At 42.8% G+C, this 24445-nt stretch overlaps 1 protein-coding gene across 1 annotated transcript; it reads left to right on the forward strand.

Annotated features, from left to right (window-relative positions):
* Nucleotides 1–877: 877 nt before the first annotated feature.
* fam20b (FAM20B glycosaminoglycan xylosylkinase) lies at nt 878–11086 on the forward strand. The gene is made up of 8 exons (XM_080505741.1): nt 878–1053; nt 1811–2058; nt 2149–2235; nt 2323–2432; nt 6133–6304; nt 7800–7991; nt 9842–9901; nt 9980–11086. Exons 1-8 carry the CDS (start codon nt 925–927, stop codon nt 10209–10211), a joined length of 1230 nt encoding a protein of 409 aa, XP_080361867.1. The 5' UTR covers nt 878–924; the 3' UTR covers nt 10212–11086.
* Nucleotides 11087–24445: the final 13359 nt, after the last annotated feature.

Consider the following 24445-nt stretch of genomic DNA (forward strand, 5'->3'; position numbering starts at 1 on the left):
CATGTTTTTGAACACCTGCACTGTGCAAACGTCAAGCTTGGATTTGAACCCGGAGCTGACCACTACGTTCACCAGACCGCCGACTGTCGGGGAAACGTTTTAGGCTGATGCTGCAAAACGGGAGCCCTTTAAAAAAAAAAAAAAAAAAGGGTTGGCTCGATGACTTGTGGGTCAGATGCGTCGCACTCGTCATGCAGATGCAGACAGGCTATGCGATGTTCTGATCAGGACACTATGGGGGCCCACACCACCTCTTCCAGGACCCCCTTGCTCTTCTTCATGCTGACCGTACTTCAAACACTGGCTGTGCGTTTGGTGTTGTTTTCCTCTGCAGCAGAATAAATTTAGAGCCGCTCAAAATGCCTTCCAGCTGGAGTTAGATGATGGATAAGTAGCACTGTCTTGCACCAGCCAAAAACTTTGAGCAGAGTAGCGTGGAACTTCAAAAATCAGCTTTTGGAAAAGCCTTGTAGTGGCGGCGTTACAAGTTGCAGACAGAGTCGTGCTGATGCTGGACAGTTTTCAGCCGAGCTGCGGCGCTGGGTCATCCTCTGCCCCGGAGAGAAACAAACCGGCCAATCAATTGGTTTTCGCCACACGTTATTGACAGTCGGTCTTTCATGCCTCTCTTGTTCCCCCGGTCCTCTGCTTCTCTCATTTCATCGTCCTGCTCTTTCCGTTCCAGGTGACTCGTCTGTTCGGTTGGGATTGTAGCTCCGGGGGAAAACGGCAGCTGAGTTCGTCAGGAGTTCGTCTCGCAGTGCGGTCCTGAGCGTGGGGAGGTGACGGGGACCTGCGAGGGCCATGCATCAGGGGTGAGGGAGGGTGGGTGGGCGGGCAGGGGGTTGGGGGGGGGGAGGGGGAACTCACTGCGGGGCACACACATAGCGTCGGGCGAGGAGGGGGGGGCCGGTCAGCCAGGAGATGAAGCTCAAACAGCGCATGGTGGTGCTGTGTGCCGTGCTCCTCCTGCTGGGCCTGGCCAAGATCTTCCTGCTGGATGGAGGTGAAGGTTCTGCGGCCAGCCGACGGGACCTCAGAGCATTTCGCAAGGTGAGGTCTCGAAAGTTTTTTTTGTTCAAACGTTTTCTCAAAAATGAACACCGCAGAGGAGACTAAGGGGTTTTTAACGCTGTGATTTCCATCCGTCTGAGACTAAAGATGACACAACCAAAGGTGGACTGATAATATTTCACGTGCTTCGTTTAGCAAAGGCTCACAGGGCGGCTGCTACGTGCCTTGCCTATTTGCGGATGATAAAAATGGGGCAGAAAACTTTGCAACACCATTACTGCGCCCAAACAATAGTTGGAATTCAAAGGATGTCGGTTTGTAGATCACGTCCATTCTGTACTTCTATACCTCTCCGTTTCTCCATTCATAGATGCTCCAAGAAGAATTGCTCCATTCTTAGTTCCTTTGTTTATTCATTTATTTATCTCCTTCTGGCACCAGTGACGTACCGGGCTGACGTTGTTCTTCCTTAATGATGTTTCACTGTAGTTGTCACCTCGCATTCATTAGAGAGACACAGTGCTGTCAAACTGTGTGTTGTTTGTTTCTGTCTTTTGGCCTGTGTGTTGCAAAGCAAAAATAATTTAGAAAAAAAACCCGGTGTTGTTTAAATGATCAAGACTCTCACACAGTGTAGCAGGTACGTTTCTCCGAAGCCTTGCTGAAACCTCACAGGGACATTGACAGGAAGTCTTAAGCCGGTATTGAGTTGTAGAAAGCAGTGGCAGGATGTATTCCCGACCGTCTTGGGTCTCGCATCATTTCCCACAGTTTCATTGTTCCGACTCGCCAACAGATGGAAGCCGGCCTCGCGCTCGCTCGGGGAGCTCGACTCACACACACCCTCCAGTCCCCGTGGGAAATAGCGAGCCAGTGGGTGGGCCCCAGGGAGGTGTACCCCGAGGAGACCCCGGAGCTGGCCGCCGTGCTCACCGCCCTCAGCACCGCCCGCATCGAACGGGCCGACGTGGGCTACAAGGGCACGCAGCTCAAAGCTTTGCTCGTTCTGGATGGAGGACAGAAAGTGGTCTTCAAGCCCAAGAGGTGAGCAGATCAGAAAGTAAAGCGAAGCGCTGTGGTCTTATGACCTCCGATTTGGATTCTTTAATGTTGTTTCTTTCAATCCTTCCTCAGATACAAGAGAGACTACGTAATTGAAGGGGAGCCGTATGCAGGTTATGACAGGCACAATGCAGAAGTGGCTGCTTTTCACCTCGACAGGTGCTTTAGCGCAGCATTCCGAGCGTTTACATTCCCAGTTGGGAAATGTATTTGTTTTAATCCTCTGGGCTCCCTTCTTCTCTGCAGGATCCTCGGGTTTCGGAGAGCACCTCTCGTGGTTGGTCGATACGTCAACCTGCGAACAGAGATCAAACCGGTGGCGACAGACCAGCTGCTCAGCACTTTCCTCACGCACAGTGAGTTTCTCCTGCTGTTTTTTTTTTTGTCCACAGTTGCTCATATGTTGACTCTCTCTTGTCCCGTTCTCAGCTGCACTTGCACTCTCCGTCTCACATCCTCATATTTTACTTTTATTTGGTTTTATCAGTCACCAAAAAGAGTCCAGTTCATAATATCGTGTTAAATCAAGGACAACTCATACAAAAACGCCTTACAGGTCACATATTATTCCAAATCCATGTTCTAATGGTTTTCTAACAGTGATCTGTGTCCACACAGCCTGTGGATGAGGCCCCAGACGTGAAGAAAGTCTGTCATTTTCCTCATTTGCTCCACTTTTTAGTGAATTTATTCCCATACAGGCCATGTCATGACCCTGTCCTTTCATGACGGCATGAGGGGAAATAATCCCTCCCTCTGGTAGAGGATACTCACAGGTAGATAGAAACTTGCAAAGATTAATGATTTACTGACTAAATTCAGTATAATATAAAAAAAACCAGTGGTGTAGTCTCTTTATTCTCGTGGGTGTACTCTGATTTTTCCAATCCCAGCCTCGCACACCCCCATCCGGGGGCAACATCTGTCCCACAGCAGCTGCTCTAAAACAGCCCCGAACAAGAAAAACCACGCTCATTAACGCATAAAATATGCATCCACACATAATTGAGATCATGAAAGATTAGTTATGTATTATCTAAATGTAAATGTATTGTAAGCAATACAAGATGTGTAACAGTCTTTAACAGCTGGACTTTAATTAACCACTGAACAGCCAGTGATGAGGCATTTTTAATGAAATGATGTTAAAATTACATTGTTTTTCATCAAAAGTTAATTTTGTTCCAGTTTTTTTTTGTCAAAAGATAATTGAATACTCGTCCATCTTTGCTTTAAAACAAAGTACACGCAGTCGGAAGCAATAGGAATTATACCACCATTGTGCTGCTTTGGCTCACTGAACATCAGATTTCGCTGCCGGTGGCCCCTGAACTGAGATGCGTTTGAGATTCCTGCTCTTCACCATCTTTCCGTCTTATTGCAAGGATGAGTTACGAGACTGCAGGCAGTAGACTCCAAAGCAGACACACCCAAATATATATCGCAAGAGCTCTGCAATAAATGCGACCTTTTATCAAACGCTCTATCCAGCGATGATGTGCAGAGTTCATCTAAACAGACACGAGGAACAAAGTCGTGGAACTTGATTTCCGACATTTTCTGTGGCTTTGGATTAAGTTTTGAAGTGTTGAAAAAATGAGCCCAGTTTGGCCTTGGCAACTGCAAATGAATCAAAGAAGACTTGGCTTTGTGAAAGGCGAAGCACTTAACAAGTACAATGTGTGCAATTCAATTAAGCGCATTATAAGAGGCCTCGCCTGCTTCAGATTTGACCAGTAATTTTTATTTTCTTTGTCTCTTTGCCTTCAGCCTTTTGTAATATGGAGTCTCGTAATGTACACTAATCCTCGAATTGAGTGGGAGTCAAAAGACTGTGGACAAATATTGACACACAGTCAAACAGCCAGAAGAAACAAGCCCCACCCCACAGCCATTATCCTCTAAATGTTTGACTTTTAACAGAAACATTCGAGACCATTATGCGCCACAGTCACGTATGATGACACCAAATCATGAACACGCATTAATAAAGACACAGTTGCTCGTATGAAGATGGTTCCTGATAGTCACGTCCACAGCCATAAACCCGTGTGTTACTTCAGAGTTTGTGGGATCAGTACAGGTCCTACCTGCTTGGTAGCATGCGAAAATGTACCGATCCTCAAACAAAGACTAACGTGTGCGACTCCTCGCGGTTCAAGTTGTACAGAGCAGCAAACATTCAGACGTCTTTTGTCAGAAGGTTGGTTCGGTACGGTTTTGTGCCGAGACTGGATGACTTGATAAAGCTTACGGACTTCTCCGGCTTTCTTGGACGACAGCGTTCAGGAAATTCTTCTCCTCTTTCAATAGGAACAATCCGACTGGATCCTTTTTAATTTGTCTCCATCTGTTTGTTCACACGGTGACTAAGTGGACACAATCCTTATTTGAAGTCACCGGACTGCCTTTCTATTTACGCGGCTGTTAAACCTTTCCATTGTTTAGTTAAGGTCTTGTTTTACATCCGTTGAGGAAACAAACCCTGCAGGCGGTGGTGCTGCAGCCTCAGGGACAGGGTTGCACCCCTGCATCCACGGAGGGCGTGCACACTTGGCAAATTCTTCAGATGACATTGACGTTTGTTGCGAAACGCAATGACACACGTTACATATTATTGTGGTGGCGTTCATGTGGGAATATATATAAGAGACGGGTTGGAATGAGATCACAACCTGACATCCGCTACGTTTGTCTCTTTCATGGTTTTTCCTGTTCTGTATGTCTTTATGTGGGAGTTTAATGCGTTCTGAAATTACAAAATTTAACTGCAGCTTGTTGTGAATAAGGCCTGAAGTCTGTTTCAAATGTAACACCGTACCCTTCGGTAGACTGTTTGGGCGCTTGCATTTTGCAGAAGCGAGATTTTGTCATTTGTTTGGTATAAAAATCTGTATAAATACCATTCAAATGGGAACGTGGTGAAACAAACGCGCTGATAAGAAGTCACTCATTACAGTCAGCAGCGAGAAGGAAATACACGCAGGGCTGCGGCGCTCAAGGACCAGGACAGAATCGTTCTTTCTCGCAAAGTAGAAAGTGTTTTTTCAAAGTGTACTTCCACGTCCGTCTGGCGGTCAACACCGTCGTGTCACAACAAGATGTTAGTAATAAATTCCATCTGTGAGTCATGTTATTAAAGGTTCCTTACGAAGTGATCTCATTTTTAATCAAAAAATGTCATTGCACGCCAACATCAGAAAAACCCATCATCAAATACCACATGGCCAAGTAAAGGTGACGGTGAGCATGAATGACTCGGTAAAAACTTCTGACCACAAAAAAAACCACCGCGCTGAAGCAGAATGAACTCTTTGTGGTTCGGGGGGAGTCATGTCAGAAGAAGATGGACAACAAAGATCAGACACTCTCCCTGGCTATCAGCTTTTGGAGATTACACAGAAATATCTCCAATCTTCATACGTGTTGGAAAGCATTTCACCCGTGGACACAACTGGGGGAATCTGTCCACCTCATCAGGATTCAAACCTGCAACCTACTGCTCCCCTGACCTGCCTCCTCTCCTTTCAGCTCAATCTTCAGCCTTGAGTAACCATAATCCAGATTCAGTCCACATGTGGACGTGGGACTTTGTGTCCTTGTGACGCTCTGCTGGCGTTTACTTTCAGCCCATGTTTGGCGCGTAGATTTATCAATAGATCGTTTGTCAATAACAGTAAAATAACAATCTGGGACTGGCCTCAGTGTAGAAGATCGATGGTTTCAAGATGAAATCTAGTCTCTTGTAATTGAACCAGACATTCGCCGTTTCTCTTTTTAATTATTCAAATGTAAAAGCTTGTTGTTTGTGCCCATGATAAGTATTGTCAGAACAAATAAGACAACCACATGAACATGTCCAGGTGTGTCTTTATCTGCTCGTCATGTGAAGACATTGTTGCCCAGTGTTTTCACGCTGCAGTACCGACCGCTTGTTCCTCCTGAATGACTAATAACTGTAAACATCCTGCAGCTTATTAGAAAACTGTGTTGATAGAAGTCCAAGACGAGCGGACATCCATTTGTGATTCGTTTTTTTTCTCTCTCTCTCTCCAGATAATAATACGTGTTTCTATGGAAAGTGTTACTACTGTCGAGAGACTGAGCCAGCGTGTGCCGAGGGGGAAATCATGGAGGGGTCCTTAACTCTTTGGCTGCCCGACGTCTGGCCTTTGCAGAAGCACCGACACCCCTGGGGTCGCACGTACAGAGAAGGAAAACTGGCCAGGTGAGGCCGAAGCGTCACTGTTTCAGTCGTTGTTTGTCTTCGCCGTTCCTTAACGTATTGCGACATGAATGAATTATTGTTTCTGATGTTGATCATGATCAGCTCTCAGTATCCCCGTGTCAGCTGTTAGCTTCAGCTTCAGTTCTTTGTCTCAATGACTTTAATAATCCTGATCCAATTCAGCTAAACAGCAACATTAAAGATGCTAAATAACATGAGCAACATCCTGTAGCCTCATGACCTTTTTTTTTTTCCTATTAGAGCTGTCCTCTGTTCACTCTGAAACGTTTTCTTGCCGTTTCTTCTTTTCACTAGTTTGGAAATACATTTATTTTAAGAGCAGGTGTTGTGCCAAGTTCTGCGTGAGCCTGGTAATCGTACCCACCTCGTGGGCGCATGTAGAATTAAGCATTTGTTGTATAAAAGACTAATAATGAGTGATTAACTGAAATTAATGTTCTGTACACAAAAGGCCCGTTTCCAGTATTTGTTCACAAATTAGTCTAAATCTGTGTTGGCGAGCACTTCTCCAATAAAATAGTGAAATAGTTGTACTTATTGTTTTAGGAAGCAACAAAATAGCTTTAATCAAATACTAATTTCGATATAACAGATGAGTGTGCACTGAAATTTCAGCAAATTCGTCACAGAGAATCCGTGTTAATATAGTATAATTGGCTGCTCCTGTTCTTATTTGAACTAAATTGTACTTCTTGTTCAGGAACATTGTGGATTATTAAAAAGTTGCATCAAACGTTCCTAATTTTTTTTTTTTTAAAGTTAGAAAGTCATTAAAAAAAAAACCTGAGCTGATGTAACGGATCAGGCTTCGTTTTCTTTGTGCTTTCAAAATGGATTCGGCCGGGACCTGTCGAGGGGTTTTTCTGTATGCAGGTGCTTTCATGTCGGGGCAGAGAAACCATCAGCACATAATATTGACAGATCATCAGAGGGAGTTTGCCTCCGTCGTGACAATTCCGTCTCACCGGTCATGAAATATTCAGCGAACACAGACTTTAAAGGATAACCGAGGGCTGCAATTTGACAGAATATCACATAAGTGCAGTGCACCTGCTGACCTGAAGCGAAATGTGAGTGCAGAGGTGTGGTGTGACTGAAAAACCCCCGTGGTAATGATGCTTCCTGCTGAGTTTGTTTTTTTTTTTGTTTTTTTTTGGAGTCACTGAAGTTCAAAGTCACACATTTTGTTAAGGTCACTTTTGTTTTGTCACAGATCAGTCATCTTGGACAGGTTTTTTATTTATTTTTTTTGTCTGGATTCCTGAAGAAATGATCAGCAAGTATGACATTTAACAAGGTTCTTGATTCAGTTCGGGTCTGTGACTTGGGTTGTCATACACCGGCAGCAGTTATTAAGATTCTTGCGGTATTCCTCTGAGATGCCGATCCTCTCAACTGTGTCTGTGTCCACGGAGAGAGTCTTCACTGTGACGGAGTTCGTGTGTCTTGACTCCCACGTGTGTCGATCCTCCAGGTGGGAGTATGACGAGAGTTACTGTGAGGCGGTGAAGAAAATGTCCCCGTACGACGCCGGCCCGAGGCTGCTGGACGTCATCGACACGGCCATTTTTGATTATCTGATCGGGAACGCGGACCGCCATCACTACGAGAGTTTCCAGGACGACGGGGGAGCCAGCATGCTCATCCTGCTCGACAACGCAAAGAGGTCGGTGATCGTCGCCGGTGTTTTCGTAACGCCCTGATCCCAGGTGCCCAGCGTGACCGTTGTCGACAGGCATCGTCTCTGATACCATCGGAGTAATTTGCATACGGCGAGTGAAATTAACTACAGGTACCATCAGGGTACTGAGGAAACCCAGTGACTGAGGGTTTTTTTCATGACAGTTTAATTGATGAATATAATAATTTGTCCAATTATCTTTACTCCATCAGGAAAGTGGCAGACACCCAGAACCTGGTGTTAATTCTCTCAAATTAGATCTGAGGCGCTGATAATTGCATCAGTGTCCAAGTATTTATGGAACTGATTGTATCTGGTCGTTACAAGGTTCAAATAGAACATGTCTTCTTCAGCTCAATCCCAATAGATATCTCCACGTCTTCATATGGTGAAGACTTCTTAATAAATTAGTCAGTCTCACAGTACAATAGTAATTGCTCTTATAATACAAGAAACTGAGAAATACTATTACATCATTAACTGTTGTAATTATTATAAGCCTTCATAGCCTCTTTATATCACATGTAGGCTGTTAAGATGTTATGGGATATTTCTATACTTTTTCTATCGGTGAGTTTTAGCTGCCTATTGAAAATTACTTTTACTGTATGGCGCAATACTGTCTCACAATTAAATGTTATTTACAAAATGTACGTGAAATAAGACAGGCTGGAGTGATGAAGGTTATGTTTCGAAACAGATACTGTCTCTTAGTAGTTTTCTGAGTGCCATGGAAATGTCTGAGCACATTCTTTCACATTTTCTGTTCAAACATTGAAGGTAAAATCATCAGCCAGGTAAAGTATCTATATATGAGAAGCTCTGATCAAGCAAAGGGATGTTGTGGCTGCTATTACTAGCAATACTGCAAAAAAATCTTGCAGCTATTTTCCTCTGTATTGTAGTGGTTTCTTCAATTCATCATTGTTAGTTTTGTAAGACAACATACATAGATGCACAATGTATCAAATACAGTGAATTTATTGAATGAAAGGTTGAAGTCAATCAATAAATACTGTAACTCTGGAAAAGCTTGCACTTAAAACCCTTTATTTGATTTACTGTACCGAACTCACTTTTTTTCTTCTTCTAAATGTTAAGGAAAACCAAAAATCTCATTAAACTTGATTAAACGTAGTCAGAGTACCTTCTTCTTCAAATTACAAGACCTACAACAGGAAGCACTTTCCCTTGTCGTTCTACTGGAAGCTTCAATCTGAGCTAAATATCAAATCTGCTCTGTGAAGTGAATCGGCGACATTGACTTACAGGAAGTCTGTACTCACTTCTAGAAATCATCACTTCGCTCAGATAGTTTCCAGCAAGTGACATTTTTTTGTTTTTGTTTTTGTTTTTATTTATTAAGTTTCATTTTATTATCATTTCTCAATCTGACAGTTCCCAGAGTTTTTCCATTTCAAGAGCTCACTTGCTGCCGCTGAAGCCGTTTATGGGCTGACTCACGGTGAACTCCCTCTTTCGTGACCCGCGGACGTCGAGGCGCTCGTCTTTGAACACGTTTTGTTTTCGATCACCAAAACCAAACAGTGGAACGTTTTTCTCGGTAATGCTCTCTACTGGGCAGGATGAGGTTAGAGCAGGCAAGAGACCAACTGCTTTTCTTGGAAAAATGGAAGAAGAAAAAAATAAAATGAGCTTTTCATGGTGATTGTCATTATTCATTTCAACTGGTTTATCATTTTACAAAACTTTATTGTCAATTTAGCCGCATGTTTAAGGAGACATATATATATATATATATATATATATATATATATACATACACACTCACACACATTCAGTTTATTTAATCTCGTCTTTTTGTGTCTTTTCAGCTTCGGCAATGCAGCTCTGGATGAGAGAAGCATCCTGGCGCCGCTCTATCAGTGCTGCATGTAAGTCAGAGAAGACAAACACTGGGAAATAAACGTGTAAAAAGGATAACTCACGTCATCCATGTCTCCCTCCGCCAGGGTTCGAGTGTCCACTTGGAACAGGTTAAACCTGCTGCGGAGCGGAGCGCTGAGCGCCGCCATGCGCCAGGCTCTGGCGTTCGACCCCATCCACCCGGCCCTGGCTGAGCCGCACCTTGCAGCTCTGGATCGCCGTCTGTCGGGCATCATAGCGACCGTGAAGCAGTGCATGGAGGCGCAGGGCCCGGACAACACGCTAATAGAGGACCGAATGAACCTCCCTCATCCTTGAACACAAGCTGGGAGGGACAAAGCAGCCGGGACTTCGCGTTCCAAGCCTGGTGGTTGAGAGGGAGCAGACGGATAAACTGTGGCGTGGAAGGGGAGGTGCAGGGGGGAGCAAATGAGTCGACGGGTGGAACCATGCGGCTCCGTATGTGTCGGTACTTTGCCCATTTTTTATTTTTTTTTTTTGACTAAATAGGAATAGTCCTCCAAGGAATCACTGCGTTGGAAATTCGTCATCAACTACACAGACTTTGTCTCAGGATTGTTGTGCACTACAGGACAGTCTCTACTGTAAAGAACCCTTCTGTCTTTTACTACTGGTTTCCACGCTGCTCCTGCCTCTGCTGCCATGTCCCCCTCTCCCATCACCCTTTGTCCTCGCAGTGAGGAAAGAAGGACGGCGCTCGGGAGGGATTAACACACACAGCCGAGGGGAGGGGGGGGGGAACGTGTGTCCAACGTTTGACGACAGAGACCACCAAGACGAGTCTCAGGCTGTCTGGAGCGTAACAGTCCCAGAAACAACAGAAGATTGTTTTAAACAGATTTTTTTTTTCTTTTCTTTTCATTCAAATTTATCTTTGGAAGAAGAAGAAAATTGATTCAGCTTTGTCTCATCTGTGTACATAATTACCTTCATAGTGATAGACTTATGGGACAAAAGAGTACAAATTTGTGGATTATAATATAAAAACAACCTAAGAGTGTGCGTGCGTGCGCGAGTGAGTGAGTGACGGACTGTGAGACGGGTGAGAATGACGGGTGAGAATGACGGGTGATTGCCATATTGTGCCGTAAAAAGATAAAGCTACTGACGTTGAACGACTTGAAGAGTGGCGACACAGATGTTGGGTGTGTGGGTTCATCTTCATCATTAAACTATGATCTATTTAATTTGTTCTCTGCAATTTGTGTGATTAGAATTGCGTAAAAACACTTTTTTTTTTTTTTTTTTTACCAGCCCTGGCATGAAGAATGTGAAATCCGGCCATCAGATTGTTAAAGTGATCAACCACATATATTGATTTACATCATCAGGTAATCACAGCTATTTTAATATGAGATTAACACACTCGTCTTCTACAACACTCAGTCTTCATGCACGTATACCTGTCGATCTGGAGCCTCCATCACCGCCCGCGTTTCCATAGTCACCAAGACTTGATCGACAGCTCCACGTCAACACATCACATCTGCTTATTGCAATCATTGGAATTACTGCCAGTCATCAGATTTTTTTAATTGCGTGAACGCGCTCACTCGTGATTAAATTCAGCTTTTCTTGACTGCAATTGCTCCACGGCACGATTGGCCCGCGACATTGAACATGTGAATGACGGCAGTTATTTATAGAAACGAACCGATGAGGAGGAGGAGAAGCTGCAGAGAAGCACTGAGATCATCCAAAACACTGGGATTGGATATATATTCAGTTTTTTGCTTTAAGGAAAAAAAAGATTTACAATATCATTGTTAGTTTTCTTTTGTTTGTTTTTGTTTCTTCGGGGTCTTCAAAGTGCAACTGCAACCCACATTGACGACAAGTTGCGAGGCAGTTTCTTTTATCGCAAAATTGCAGTAGATGTCCTCTTAGTTTTCACACTTCGGTGGAGTTATCGCATGGAATCAAACTAAAGTGTGGGTGTCACCGGATCCAAGCTCATCCAACCCTCACAGAACAGAAACACACCCACACTTTAGTTTGGATTCGGTGAGTGTGGCCTGCAGGGAAATAGCGTCAGATGAAGTCTTGCATGTATAGCGTACAGACATAATCTACACTGCTGGTGATTATGTATTTAAACACAGTTCCTGTGATGGTGTGAAATTGCCTGCGTGAGGTGACACACGTCTGAACTTTCAGCCCTGAGTCCTCTGAGTAAAGGTTCTCCCATCATGAAGTTAAACGGCTGAAAATTAAAAGACAAACGGCAAAAGAACACCCACGCTCGAGGGTGGAGCAGAGCACAAGCAGAATAACCCTCCTTCCACCGAGTCCCAGAGCTTCTTGAGGTTAGGGATTTCCCCCATCCAAGCCGTCTTGTCTGCCGGTCAGCTTTCACCACACCGCACTTGTGATGTCAATGGGGATTATCTGGTTCTCTGCTGAGTTGCTGAATGGAGGCGCCACTGTGAAACCACGTGGCGGGGAACCTCCCCTTCCTTACCCACACACACACACACACGCGCGCACACACACAGATGTTTGCTCTCAGCTGGCTGCTGCTGTTGTCAGATTCTGCGGCTGTGTAGGTGAAAACACGCCGGGTGATGTAGGACACCTGTTTCATTTGTGCGAAGCAAGTGTTTCACATGGGACACGTCCCAAATCGTTGAACCTTTTGATGTAGGGCATCCTGCCGGGGCATGTCGCGACAAGTTTGTTTTAAACTACTGTCACATCATCAAGACATTCTGACAAAACACTGAAATCATGCATGTAAAGATTCTCTCTCGTAGATCCATGCAACATTCAACTTGTATCACTCACCAATGCATTTTCCGGCCATTTAAGATGGTAGGAGCGGTTTTGTACTCATGCTCACGGTGTCACTGCGTCGCGGGGGAGTCTTCATGGTCTATCCGGGTGTGGATTTTCTCCGTGATCAGCTTCACCAGGCGTCATGACAAACAAGCATGAAACAAACAACTTTATGTCAAAAACAAAACAATCCATAAAAGGGGAATGTCCACAGGAGACACTTGACGACTTTATTCACCATTTCCAAATCAAAACATTTGAAGCAAGTATCTCATACAAAAACACATTTCTGAGAATGTTCCTTTATTTACATTGAGTACAGTTTTTTCTCATTCGTTGTATTTATTATCTTCTTTTCAACCTTTCAGCATATGGTAGTAAGGCAGTGTCAAGTAACTTAGCTTGGGTATTCAAGCTCGTGTCTGAAACGGTGCAATGCAGATGAAGCAAGAATGGTTTATAGATTCTCTGCAGCACAAAGTGTCTCCTGCTCTGATGAACAAACGAGTGAGTTACAAAAGTCCATTCAAAGTAGTGATAAAACATAAGACTTAAAGAGGACTAAAACAATTTCCTCTTGAATCGTAAAAAAGTTTTAACCTCATATGTGAATAAAAATTTATAAATGTCTGACTCGCGATCAAATGACCCACTTCAGCTGATCTGTTGGTTATTGCCCCCATCTGAATCAGACAACCAAAAGCAAAATGCAGATTGTAAAAAACAAAGCCGCAATCTGCCACGACCAATATTTATAAGCTGTCGAAGAACTTGCAGAACGAGAGAGAGAAAGATACACACATTAAATGGGCGTAGTTCAAGTCGCAAGTTTAGAATATTTGTTACAGAGACTAAATGTGTAAAGAAAACAATCAAAACAATGACAGTGGACTGAAAAATAACTGTTGGTGCTCTCTGTTATTTACGCCTTGTCTCACACGGTCTTATTACAGTGTCAGGCTCGTTACCACTCATTAGGCTAATTACAACGGCAAAGACTGCGGGTTGTCTAAATACAATAGCAAAGCTTATCTTGGTGAAAGTGAATGGAGGGATGGGCCATTGAGGGGACGGAGAGAACCTCCCTCTGCGGGATCAGGCTCCTCTGAACCCCGACAGAAGCCTCCCCGATGTGGGAGGTCGCGGCTCGGTCTGTGGGCCACCGGCAGCATTGGCGGTGAGCCGTCAGCCAATCACATCTCGGTGCGCCTTTTTTTTTTTTTCTTTGGCGCGCGCGGCGTGTCCGCTCTCTGCTCTGCACGCAGCCAGGACACCCACCCGCCCACCAGCCCGCAAAAAACAGCGTGGATGATGAGCGCGTCCTTTCCAGTCTCGCCCCTCCTTTCACCTTGCCCACTCGCGACCGTGTCGTTTAAAAACACCACGCGGGGCTCGCGGGGCGCGCACTGGGCTCATGGAGCGGAGCAGGATGGATGCCGAGGCGGCGCGCGCCGTTAAGCCCAACAGACGCATCGGGAAGCTGGCGGTGGTGGTGGCCGTGCAGAACCTGCTGGTGGTGATCTGTCTGCTCGTCACTTTTTTCGTTTACCGGGACTTTCAAGCTCAGGTCCGGGACGTTCAGACGGAGGTGAGTCAACTGAGGGACGAACGGCCTCATTCATCTCCATCACGGAGCCGGGTTCAAACTAAATGTGAAGGCAGAGGACGTCACGGGCAGATCACCCGCCGACTTATCATCATTCGTGTTTTATAGAAATTGTGTATGTTGTATGTACTTTCTCGGCGTAATGCAACTTGTTACTAAAGCTGTGAGATTAAACCTTGAGGATTTATTTATCTCATGAACGCAAACCTTCGTTCTCTGCACTTTCCTTCAAGATACCGCTTCTTCTTTCTTTACTCTGTCGCCCCCCCCCCCCATCATCTTTTTAAGATGATGAGGCAGCATGTGTAAGTTGCAAGTTGCAAGTCTGTTGCAAGTCTACTATTAATCTAGTCTACTACCAGACATCCCCCCTCCCCATTCATAATAATCTGTGTTGTATTGAGATGAATTTTGACCAAGGAAATAATTACAGAAAAATATATTTAGAAACAGCAGCAGGACTTCAGGTTATATGTTTGACATACAAGAGAGATGCTCACCTGGGTATTACAGCGTGGCTGTGAAACACAGATGCCTTGTCCTGTGCCAAGTAGTAATTTGTGCCTAAATATCACACTTCCTTTCCTAATTAGTGTCTAAATATCACACTTCCTTTCCTAATTAGTGCCTAAATATCACACTTCCTTTCCTAATTATTCTTATTCTTATTCTTATTCTTATTCTTATTCTTATTCTTATTCTTATTCTTATTCTTATTCTTATTCTTATTCTTACTCTTACTCTTACTCTTACTCTTATTCTTATTCTTATTCTTATTCTTATTCTTATTCTTATTCTTATTCTTATTCTTATTCTTATTCTTGCTCTTATTCTTGCTCTTACTCTTATTCTTATTCTTATTCTTATTCTTATTCTTATTCTTATTCTTATTCTTATTCTTATTCTTATTCTTATTCTTACTCTTATTCTTATTCTTATTCTTATTCTTATTCTTATTCTTACTCTTATTCTTACTCTTAATAATACTTTTAAATAGTTGACAAATCTTTATAAGCCTTATGTAACTGTTACACATTTGTTTTTGTACAAAAGCTTATATTTAATAGTCTTAATCCATCCAGATCACACTTCCAATACATTCAGTCTTACAAAGTTTGAAGCTCACCGGTGCCCTCCACAGCAGGCACACCCAACATCTGAAACCGGTGGTGAACAGGGCAAATCACTAAACTGGAGTTGAACTATTTATTGTTGGGATGTGGACTGATGTTAAGGTCTAATCTGATGTTTAGCTTCAGGCTCACTGAGTTTTATCTCAAAGAAAAAGCTTTTACTTTCAAGAGTAGCTCTTAGTCTCTGGTAAAAGACACATATGGATGAATTGAACGCATCCTTTACTGTGTTTGTTTGTTGTTCCAGAAGTTCTTCAGATCTCCTCTCGTTACTGTATATTGATGGTAACCTAATGACTGACACTTGTTCTACTTTTAGACTGAGCCATTCACCGCTGCTCTGCTACTCTCACTACTGATATTAATCATCCCACTGCGAGACTTTCCCTGGTTTCTATCAGCCTGCTCTTCTCCCCCCCCCCCCCCCGCATCACTTAACCGCTGCAGACAAACAAACCTCGTGCCTCCCAGAGTGAAACGTTAACGGATCTCAGAGCAGATATGATTGATCTTTTAAAAAACATTTCGGCTGAGCCACAGTGCCAACGGTAAGGTCATACTGGCAGCAGTGGAAGATCAATAGACATAAAGGACTAATGACACTTTGTCTTTCTTTCCAGGCATCTGAAGATATTGTACACATTCGCTTCAGCCCCATCATACGTAAGAGATTAAATCAACAGTTTATCGCATCACTTCCTGACAAAGGCCAAGATAAATGAGCGTTTCACTAATTTTCTCACTTCCTTCTTTCGGCTCACGTCTTCTCTTCCTTCTCATCTTCCAGCAACGTTGAGCAACGCCACAGTGACATTTCGTGACATTGGCAGCAGCTATCTGATGGACCTGACCGACAACAGAGACCAGATTGCCATCGAATGCACCGGTTTCTATTTTTGGCACATGCACGTGTGCTACACGAGCCTGAGCCAAAACGGAATGGGGACACTGGCGCTGCAGGTGGGGGGCCACAAGGCCCCCGTCGACTCGTTCACGCTGGCCCCTGCACGCGAGGTCTGCAAGCCGCTCCACAGTGTGGTCTACCTCAAGAGGAAGCAGCTGGCCAGTGTGTACCTTTCCTTCACAGAGGGTTTCAAGATCAGATATATGACCATGGGCCTGAGGTACCTGCAGGGGAAAAAGTGTGTCTACTGATAACGAGCCCGTAAAAGTTCTCAGAAGACAAAGGTCGGTGGTTTTTTTTCCTGCAATGAGGAGAAGAGCTCAGCACGCAGGTTCATCTCACACTGCGACGACAGACTGAGCCCGAGTCACACTGGTGACACGGCTCCCTTCACTTTCCTGCCTTTTATTTATGGCTGCAGCCAAGAAGAACGCTGAGCCTCGCTGGTCAAATGTCTATTTGAGCAGTTCTGGGCAGAAGCCAACCTGCATTTTAGTGGTGATGATCCATGGTCTCACTTTGTATAAATTAAACATCTCAGGTAACCAAGTCACCAAGTCTGACCAACTTATTTCTTCAACTATTTAGTTGTTGTTGTTTTTTTTGTTGACACAGAAGACCCAATCTTGGGCTTCATTATCATTTTGAGCAACAAACTTGTTAATTTTTTTGTTTGTTTGTTTTCAGAATCCCATTGAAGATTCTGTGATATTATTTAATAATTGTTTGATTCACTTTGTTCTGTGAAACATGAAGTGGTTATCGCCAAAGTGCGAATAACCCAGTCAAGTAAGACGTTTGTAGATGAAGCTATTTATTATCATTTTACTGGTATGCAGCTTTTATCACCAGTTCCTTATTGAAAATAAAACATGAACGAAAACACAAATCTTTGAATTGGACTTTAAACGTGGTCATATTTCAGTCCAACTCTTTTGTGACTTGACAGATGAAAAATCATTTTAAAAAATAACCCTTTTTAAGGGTGAATGATTCAAATTCCTAGAAATGGCACCGTCAAACATAAAGAAAAATTATTTCATAACAAGTTTGTTTTGACTATGTTAGTATTTCAATAGGTGCCCTTCTAAATAATCTAACAATCCCTCTGTTGTCACGCACATGAACACAAATTTTATTATTTTCACTACAGGTGAGCAGATTAAGCAATAAAAGTTATTGCCCCTCTTCAGTTTTTATTTAAAGATAAATATCAGCTGTAATGCTTCAGGCTCCTCATATGTAAAGGAGTTGTTCAGTATTTAACTGGATATTATTCTAAATAATCTTACAAATCCTTTCTGGTTTCTGGGATGCTGCTTGTTTAAACAATTTAGAAGTGTTTGCACTCCTCACTTGTACAGTTATCAGTACTTTGTCTCACTGTAACTGATCTACTTTTGTATTTTATTCCTCTGTACCATTTGTACCAAATGAATGTATTTTTGTCTCGGTGCATTTCGTCTCTGGTGCTTTGACTGAACTCCCATAAACCTGTCTGTGCGCAGCATGAGGCCAACAAACATTCTCACATGGACTTCAAGACTACAACAGTCGCATGTGGGAGAGAGATTTCTGGTGTGTGTGTGGGTGTGCGTGTGTGTGTGTATGTGTGGGTTCATTTATTTTTTTCATTGAATACTACTGAATGTCACTTGACTTGATGTCCTGGTTTGATGCTGCACTCAGACTGAACACATGGATCGGAGAGAACACCAGAGAGAATCTGAGTGAAGCGGGAGGATTGATTCTTGATTGTATTTACACTTTCACAGTGTGCACACTCCCACTCGATGTTACACTTTTTATATGTGTGTTCTTGATTTTCATATAGCTAACAGGCTTGGGCCAATGTTGTTCGATCCCTTACTGCTGTATCACCTAAACCTCGGTATTTAAAAAAAAAGCCTTATTGTTATGATTGTAATGCCAGACGGATGTTTTGTATCTGCTCTGTTGTTTTGACCAGTTTGCACTGATTGGTGAATTTCTAATAAAGCATTTTATACAGCGCGTAAACTAAAATGTGTGTTTGTGTGGAGGAACCTCACATCTGAATCACCCAAACACTGATAAAATAGATCAGTTTTATTTTCAATGGACCGTAGAAGGTAGAAGAATTGAAAAACAGGTTTCCTCTTAACGCTCCTACGGAAACACCAGTAAGCTCTGACAATAGATACCTCGGCCAGATAGAACATATAGCGTGTTTGAGTGTCCGTGCTGTGAGAGTGAACAGTTTCATCATCATTCCCTGACAGTTTAATGGTGTTGAACCAGAAGTGAAAGTGAATCTCGGACAGTTCAAACAGCAGCTGTTTGTCCTCAACAGAGCCCATAGGTGGCAGTATCACACGTCACCTTTTGAACTTCTTTCAAGGTGAACTCAGCCTGACAGCGACAGTTGCGTCATGACTGTGTCTGCCAGGGAAAGATTTCCCAACGACACAAAGGCAAAACGTTTCCTAAAATAGTTCCAATTAAAATTGTGTTGAGACGCAACCATTTTTCCAACGTGCTTCAAGAAAGTTCCCCTAAAATGTGTGTGGGAAACTGATTGTTCTGTATTCTGGCACAGGGAGCCAAAGGTCAGGTTTAAACTTGCTCAGACCTTCGCCCACATCTTCAGCTTTAATATTAGCAAGAGTGTAAACTGGTCTTCAAAATGTCTTACACAATTACTTGAACAGTCACAAGTGAGGTGGAGTGTTGTTCTCCCGTCCAATCCCACTTTCTTTCCTCTCCACACCTTTACTATGAACACATTGCAACTCAATATCAGTTGATGTTTTTGTAAAGATTTCTGACAAACTGGAGAAAAAAATCAGTCACATGGATAATGCAGACAGACAATTGCGCAAAAAAACCCTGTAATATTCAGAGGTGGTGTGTTTGCTTTCACTCAAGGAATGCATTAACGTAAAAACCTTGGTTTACATATCTTATTACATTATTTGGTCTCTGTAGGAGTTTGAGCGTACATTTCACCATTATATTTTTTAAACATCAGCTCTTGTCTTGTTGAACAAGGTGACGTTTACATTGTCAGCTTTGTTGAGGATTTTCATTTAATTTAACATGCAATGGACTTTGCCAAATTTGTTCTGTCACTTAATGCATATCTTATGATGGAGTGAATCCTCTGATGACTCCAGAAGTTGTGCACATGTCTGGGCTCACTAATTAAAGCCGGCGCAAAAACATCGGATTTCTAACTACATTCCAGAAATATTCTAACTTCAAGTTTCCTCGAGTAACGAATCCCAACAGGTCAGCAGTTTCTGGAGTCTTCACAGCAAACGTTTCTGTGTCAATGTCATTGAAACCAGACGGAACCAAAAAAACCTGCAGACCAAACACACTTTACTGGGCAAAGTTTGCACACAACCTCACAGCTGTGAACTTTACAGCTGTGCAAACATCACCTTTTTATTGTCTGCCATGGTTTAGTTTCACAAGAAATGCAAATTGAGTCGGGCCTTGTGCCTTTATTGTATCTGCCAGTGAAGAAAGTATGTACGTGAATAATTAACTGTTCCTCATTTTAACATTTGCAAAACCTGTTTTATAAAACTTTCCAACCTGACAAAGGAGACAGACTTCAAGACATCCGCTCAGATCCAGTCACACGCGACAAGACATTCAAACCAGTTCTTATATGTCTGTATTCTTAGCATCGAAAGTGGCAATCATTCAAAGGCAACACCCGACAAGCAGATTAAAAAATAAATAGATTTTAGGTGTTTTTTACTGCAGCCAGATACGTGTAGAGGCTTCAAATTGTGCTTTGATAGCATTTCATGATCTAAATCTCTTAACGCCACTGACAACAAGGTACAGAACATTATGATGCACATGAGCTACTAACACCAATACGTGAGGCCAATATTGCACTGAAACAAGTTTGCAGCACATTAAAAATACAATAAATACTATAAATACTTCTGCCTTATCATGTCTGTCGAATTTCCCTTAGATAATGAGGTCTGTAGTATCGTACATCTGAGCAGCAGAAAGACTTTTATCATCCTCGCAGGCACTGAAATCTGAAACTTTATGGTGATGGAACCTTGGACCCACAGGAAGTACAAAGGACAACAGATAGTTTAAATGAATACTGCCAGAGAGACAGTTTTCTTTTTTGAAGCTTTGTGGTGCAATTCAAAATCTAATGCAAACTCACAGAGACCCAATGTGATCTAATGCGAGTGCCATATAACTACGTGAGTGCACATGTCGCTCTGCTGGATCTTATTTACTTTCATGTATTGATGTATTTTCGTTTGTTTATTGTCAATCAGAAATTGGAGTGTTATGAATTGCAGTGTAACAGGCAATCCACGTCTCCAATATCGACTCTCAGGCCCTCCAACAGTATTTAATATTTAATAATATAGAACTTTTACAAGAACTGCAGAAATTTCAGTCCTGCTTATTGAAACCTCCAACTTTCCCGGTGTGAAATTCCTCACAGCATTCAGATGCATATTTCCCACTGGGAGGTTGGATCATTCCCAACCTCACTGAAGCCACCAGCCATGCAGGGGTTCATGGCGGCTGCTGGATGTGATGAGAACAACTCACCAAAGACAAAGTGGAGCTCCTGTGGCTGCTCCATGGTGGCAGACTGGTGGGTTCCAAACTCAGGTGGGGTACATATCATATTTGTTTGTGCCACTCTGGTCAGAGTTTAACTCAAATATGTAACGTGGGTGAAGTTTTCACTGTGGTTTCAATTCGAAGGTCTGGTTTCAGAGCCGACGGGTTGTCTCCAACCTGAAAAGCAGGTTAAACAGAGAAGTGCATTGCAAACACTACGACTGGTAATTGTTTGTTTGCTTTTCAGACCTCTGTTTATTGACAATTTATTTTAACAAAAAAACAAACAAACAGTCTAGTGGTGCAATGCTTCACTTCAGTAAATGGGAAAAAAACAGGCTTCATTATGCATAATGTTCTGTTATGGCAGCCTCTTATTGGTAATTCCATTAGGACTGGAATGCATTCCAGTTTAGCAATAACATCGTAAGAGCAAGATAACGCTGGAGAAGAGCTGGGTATAAATCAAGAACTAGTCAATGCATGTGATGGTGTGGTGCATATGAGAAATAAAAAGGAAAATCCCCTTCCAGACGGGTTATAGAAGCACCAGGAGTCTAAAAGTGAGAATTCATCCAATCTAATGACGGGTGCAGATGAATTGATATAGGGATCAGCCAAACTTATGCTGAGTGATAAGCTTGGCTGGAGCATCTTGAGCGTCGCTTGATATGATCAGATGATTTGAGGAGTCTCTTGAATAACAACAATAGAGCTGTAGAAGATGTCTGAGTACTTTACTACATTTCATCGGTTGGGGAGCCTCAAGAGAACTTAACAGTGTGAAAAGTTTACAGTCTGGAATCGTCTTCAGTTGTGGCAACAGCGTTGCTTTTTCACCTGGATGATGTGTTTTGAATTCTTCATATTGAGATGAGACATCTTCGCCTCGGAGTAAAAGGAAAATATGATCAACTGACAAGCAAACTAAACTCCAATCATCGAGATAAAAAAAAAGAAGTATATATATATAGGAAATAGTGTATATATAAATAAAGTCTCTTAATAAGTTGAATTTGTCACAAAGCGATGGAGCAGTGAGCGATTATATCGTACATGTGAAGTGTCTGCGGTGTTCTTTGCTTTTAATTAATGATGATGGAAGCGTGTTTGGGATTCCTGTTGTAAACTGTTTTAAATCCTATTATTTGTAATTCATGTCTGTTAATGTTATTGTTTGACATGCTGTTGTAACTGTAATAGGCGGTAGCTTCATACACTGTTGCAGAACTATAGTTCTACATGGACATATATAACTGAAGATTTTGTCGTCAGCAAATTAAGTTATTCAGTCACAAAAAAACCCATCTGTCAGATATTCTATACCTGTCTCTTTGAGTGGTGATGAAACTCTCACACATGATTGACAAACCTGTCATGACGTTATCCCGTGTGGCTTGTTATTATACTTATATACCTTAATTATAACTTGTCACAGTGTGTAGGGGATTTCAGTTCAACCATCATACTATCCCATTCAGCAATTATGCTGCACTGCATCCTCAACTCACGTATTCCTTTCTTCTTCTTCTTTTTTTAAACCTTTTTTATGTTTTTATATTTTCCTTGCTTTTATTGAACTCATTTTCTTCTACATTTGTTGTGAATATTCATGTTGCTCTTCAGCAATAAGAGCACCTTTACTAAAGGACTGTTTCATGGAGGAAACCTCCTCCTCCCACTTGTCTAAATGCAACTCAGAGTGACCGAAAACACGTCACAAAGCTTCATCTGGATGAAGAAACACAATTGATTGAGTTTGCGTCCTCCTCTGTAACACCAATCATCTCCAAACACTTCCTTCTTCGATACTTCTGTGAATTCCAAAGGTTGCAACAGTTAGTACAGTTAATGCTTAACAAGAAAACTAAATCTTCACGGAAAATATTTCTACAAACAATACGTCAGACACTTTTGTTACAACTGGTTTGGTTTCACAAACACTGTTGTGACTGTTAAACCTGAATTCTATGTGGTACTAAATCACCGTCTGAGAGTTAACTCTCTCCAGTAGTGGAGGGGAATTTTGCATGTTGCCACTCCTCTTCGATTTAACAGGCAGGTTATACAGGCGCCACACAGGATGTTAACTTCTGCAGCTTCTCACCTGGAGCAAGTTTCCGGGAACGGAACCCGTCATGTGTCTGCAGCGGAGACGCTTCAGAAAAGCAACACGTCACGTCACGGCACTCTCATCAGAACTGTCTGGTCATTCATGATTTCTTTTGATGAGTCCAATAAAGACAATTAGACCAAGGGAAACTGAGTCCCAGCTGGTAGACAATAACACCGAAAACACACACACATGCACGTGTGGACACGCACACACACAGACGATAAGGAAATTCCTGGACTAGGCCAACGTAGTTCGTCCCAATGTGTGTTTGTAGAAGCAGGAGCGTGGGCGAGGGTGCGTTTGACAGTCTGTGTGCTCGCTGAACTCGGAAAGTGTCTTGCCACAGTATCAGTAGTATGGACCGGAGCCAAGGCGGATATGCAACAGTGCTGATGCAAGATCGCTCCACAGGTGGGTGGGACAATAACAATGATGTAACGGCATTCGGTTTCTCTTGAAAGACAAACGGAGACTGCTGACCTGCCGTCTTTTTGGTTTTTGTGTAGATCTGTGTTTCTGTCAGGCTTTGTGTTTTCTCACCTCTGCAACTCAGGTGAAACTGGTCCGGTTGCACAAACACACAGCACACACTGGCCTCACTCGTGCAACTGTGCTGCTGTTATAATTCCCTTCACTGTGAGCGGGGATGAACTCAAACACTGCAATTCATAGCAGACAGCAGAGATGACGATGCAGCAGCGTCAGGTGCTACAGTTTTGTTCAGAAAATAGACATCTGCCCACGTTGAACAGAAACAAAATGCTTTTTGTGTTAATGAGGAAAAATGAAGATCTTCATCCTGAAGTTGCAAATCTCTGTCCATGTATTGCTGAAGGGCCATCAGAGTTATATTGTGCACATGGGGACACATTGATGTAGACAAGGTGCATTGAATGTGCTTTGTTTTTCACTGGACACCAACTGACAGCATCCCGGACCTGTCCCAATAGCATCTACTAATATACTGTAAGCCTGCAGCACGTGACCGAGTCATCAAAATCCTTCTGATTTTCACCTGAACGACATGTTGAACACAGTTTATCTGCTCTCTGTGTGCATGAGTGACTTTTGTTATGGTACCATGGCTCCAATCCTTACAATCCATGATTCTTTTGTTGCATTTTCACTCAATTTAAAAATCACACTGGATATGTTTTGTTTACATTCTGAAGGATGCACCTCTTACTTTCAAAATACCTATCAGGTTTCAGGTCCCTACAACCTTTGGCACGGGCCCAAATGGTGTAGCGTAGTATAGTGTAATTATTAAACTTGTTGTGCGGGTGTGGAGGGATTCCCTCGCTCTGCTCTGTTCTCTCTTGTAGGGGGAGGAAGTTAACTTGGGATTCCCACTTTCTCTGCCTTTGCGTGGGTAGATGAGCTATATTAGGCAGTGAA

The sequence above is a fragment of the Blennius ocellaris genome (assembly GCF_963422515.1).
Source record: "Blennius ocellaris genome assembly, chromosome: 12".
NCBI lineage: Eukaryota > Metazoa > Chordata > Actinopteri > Blenniiformes > Blenniidae > Blennius > Blennius ocellaris.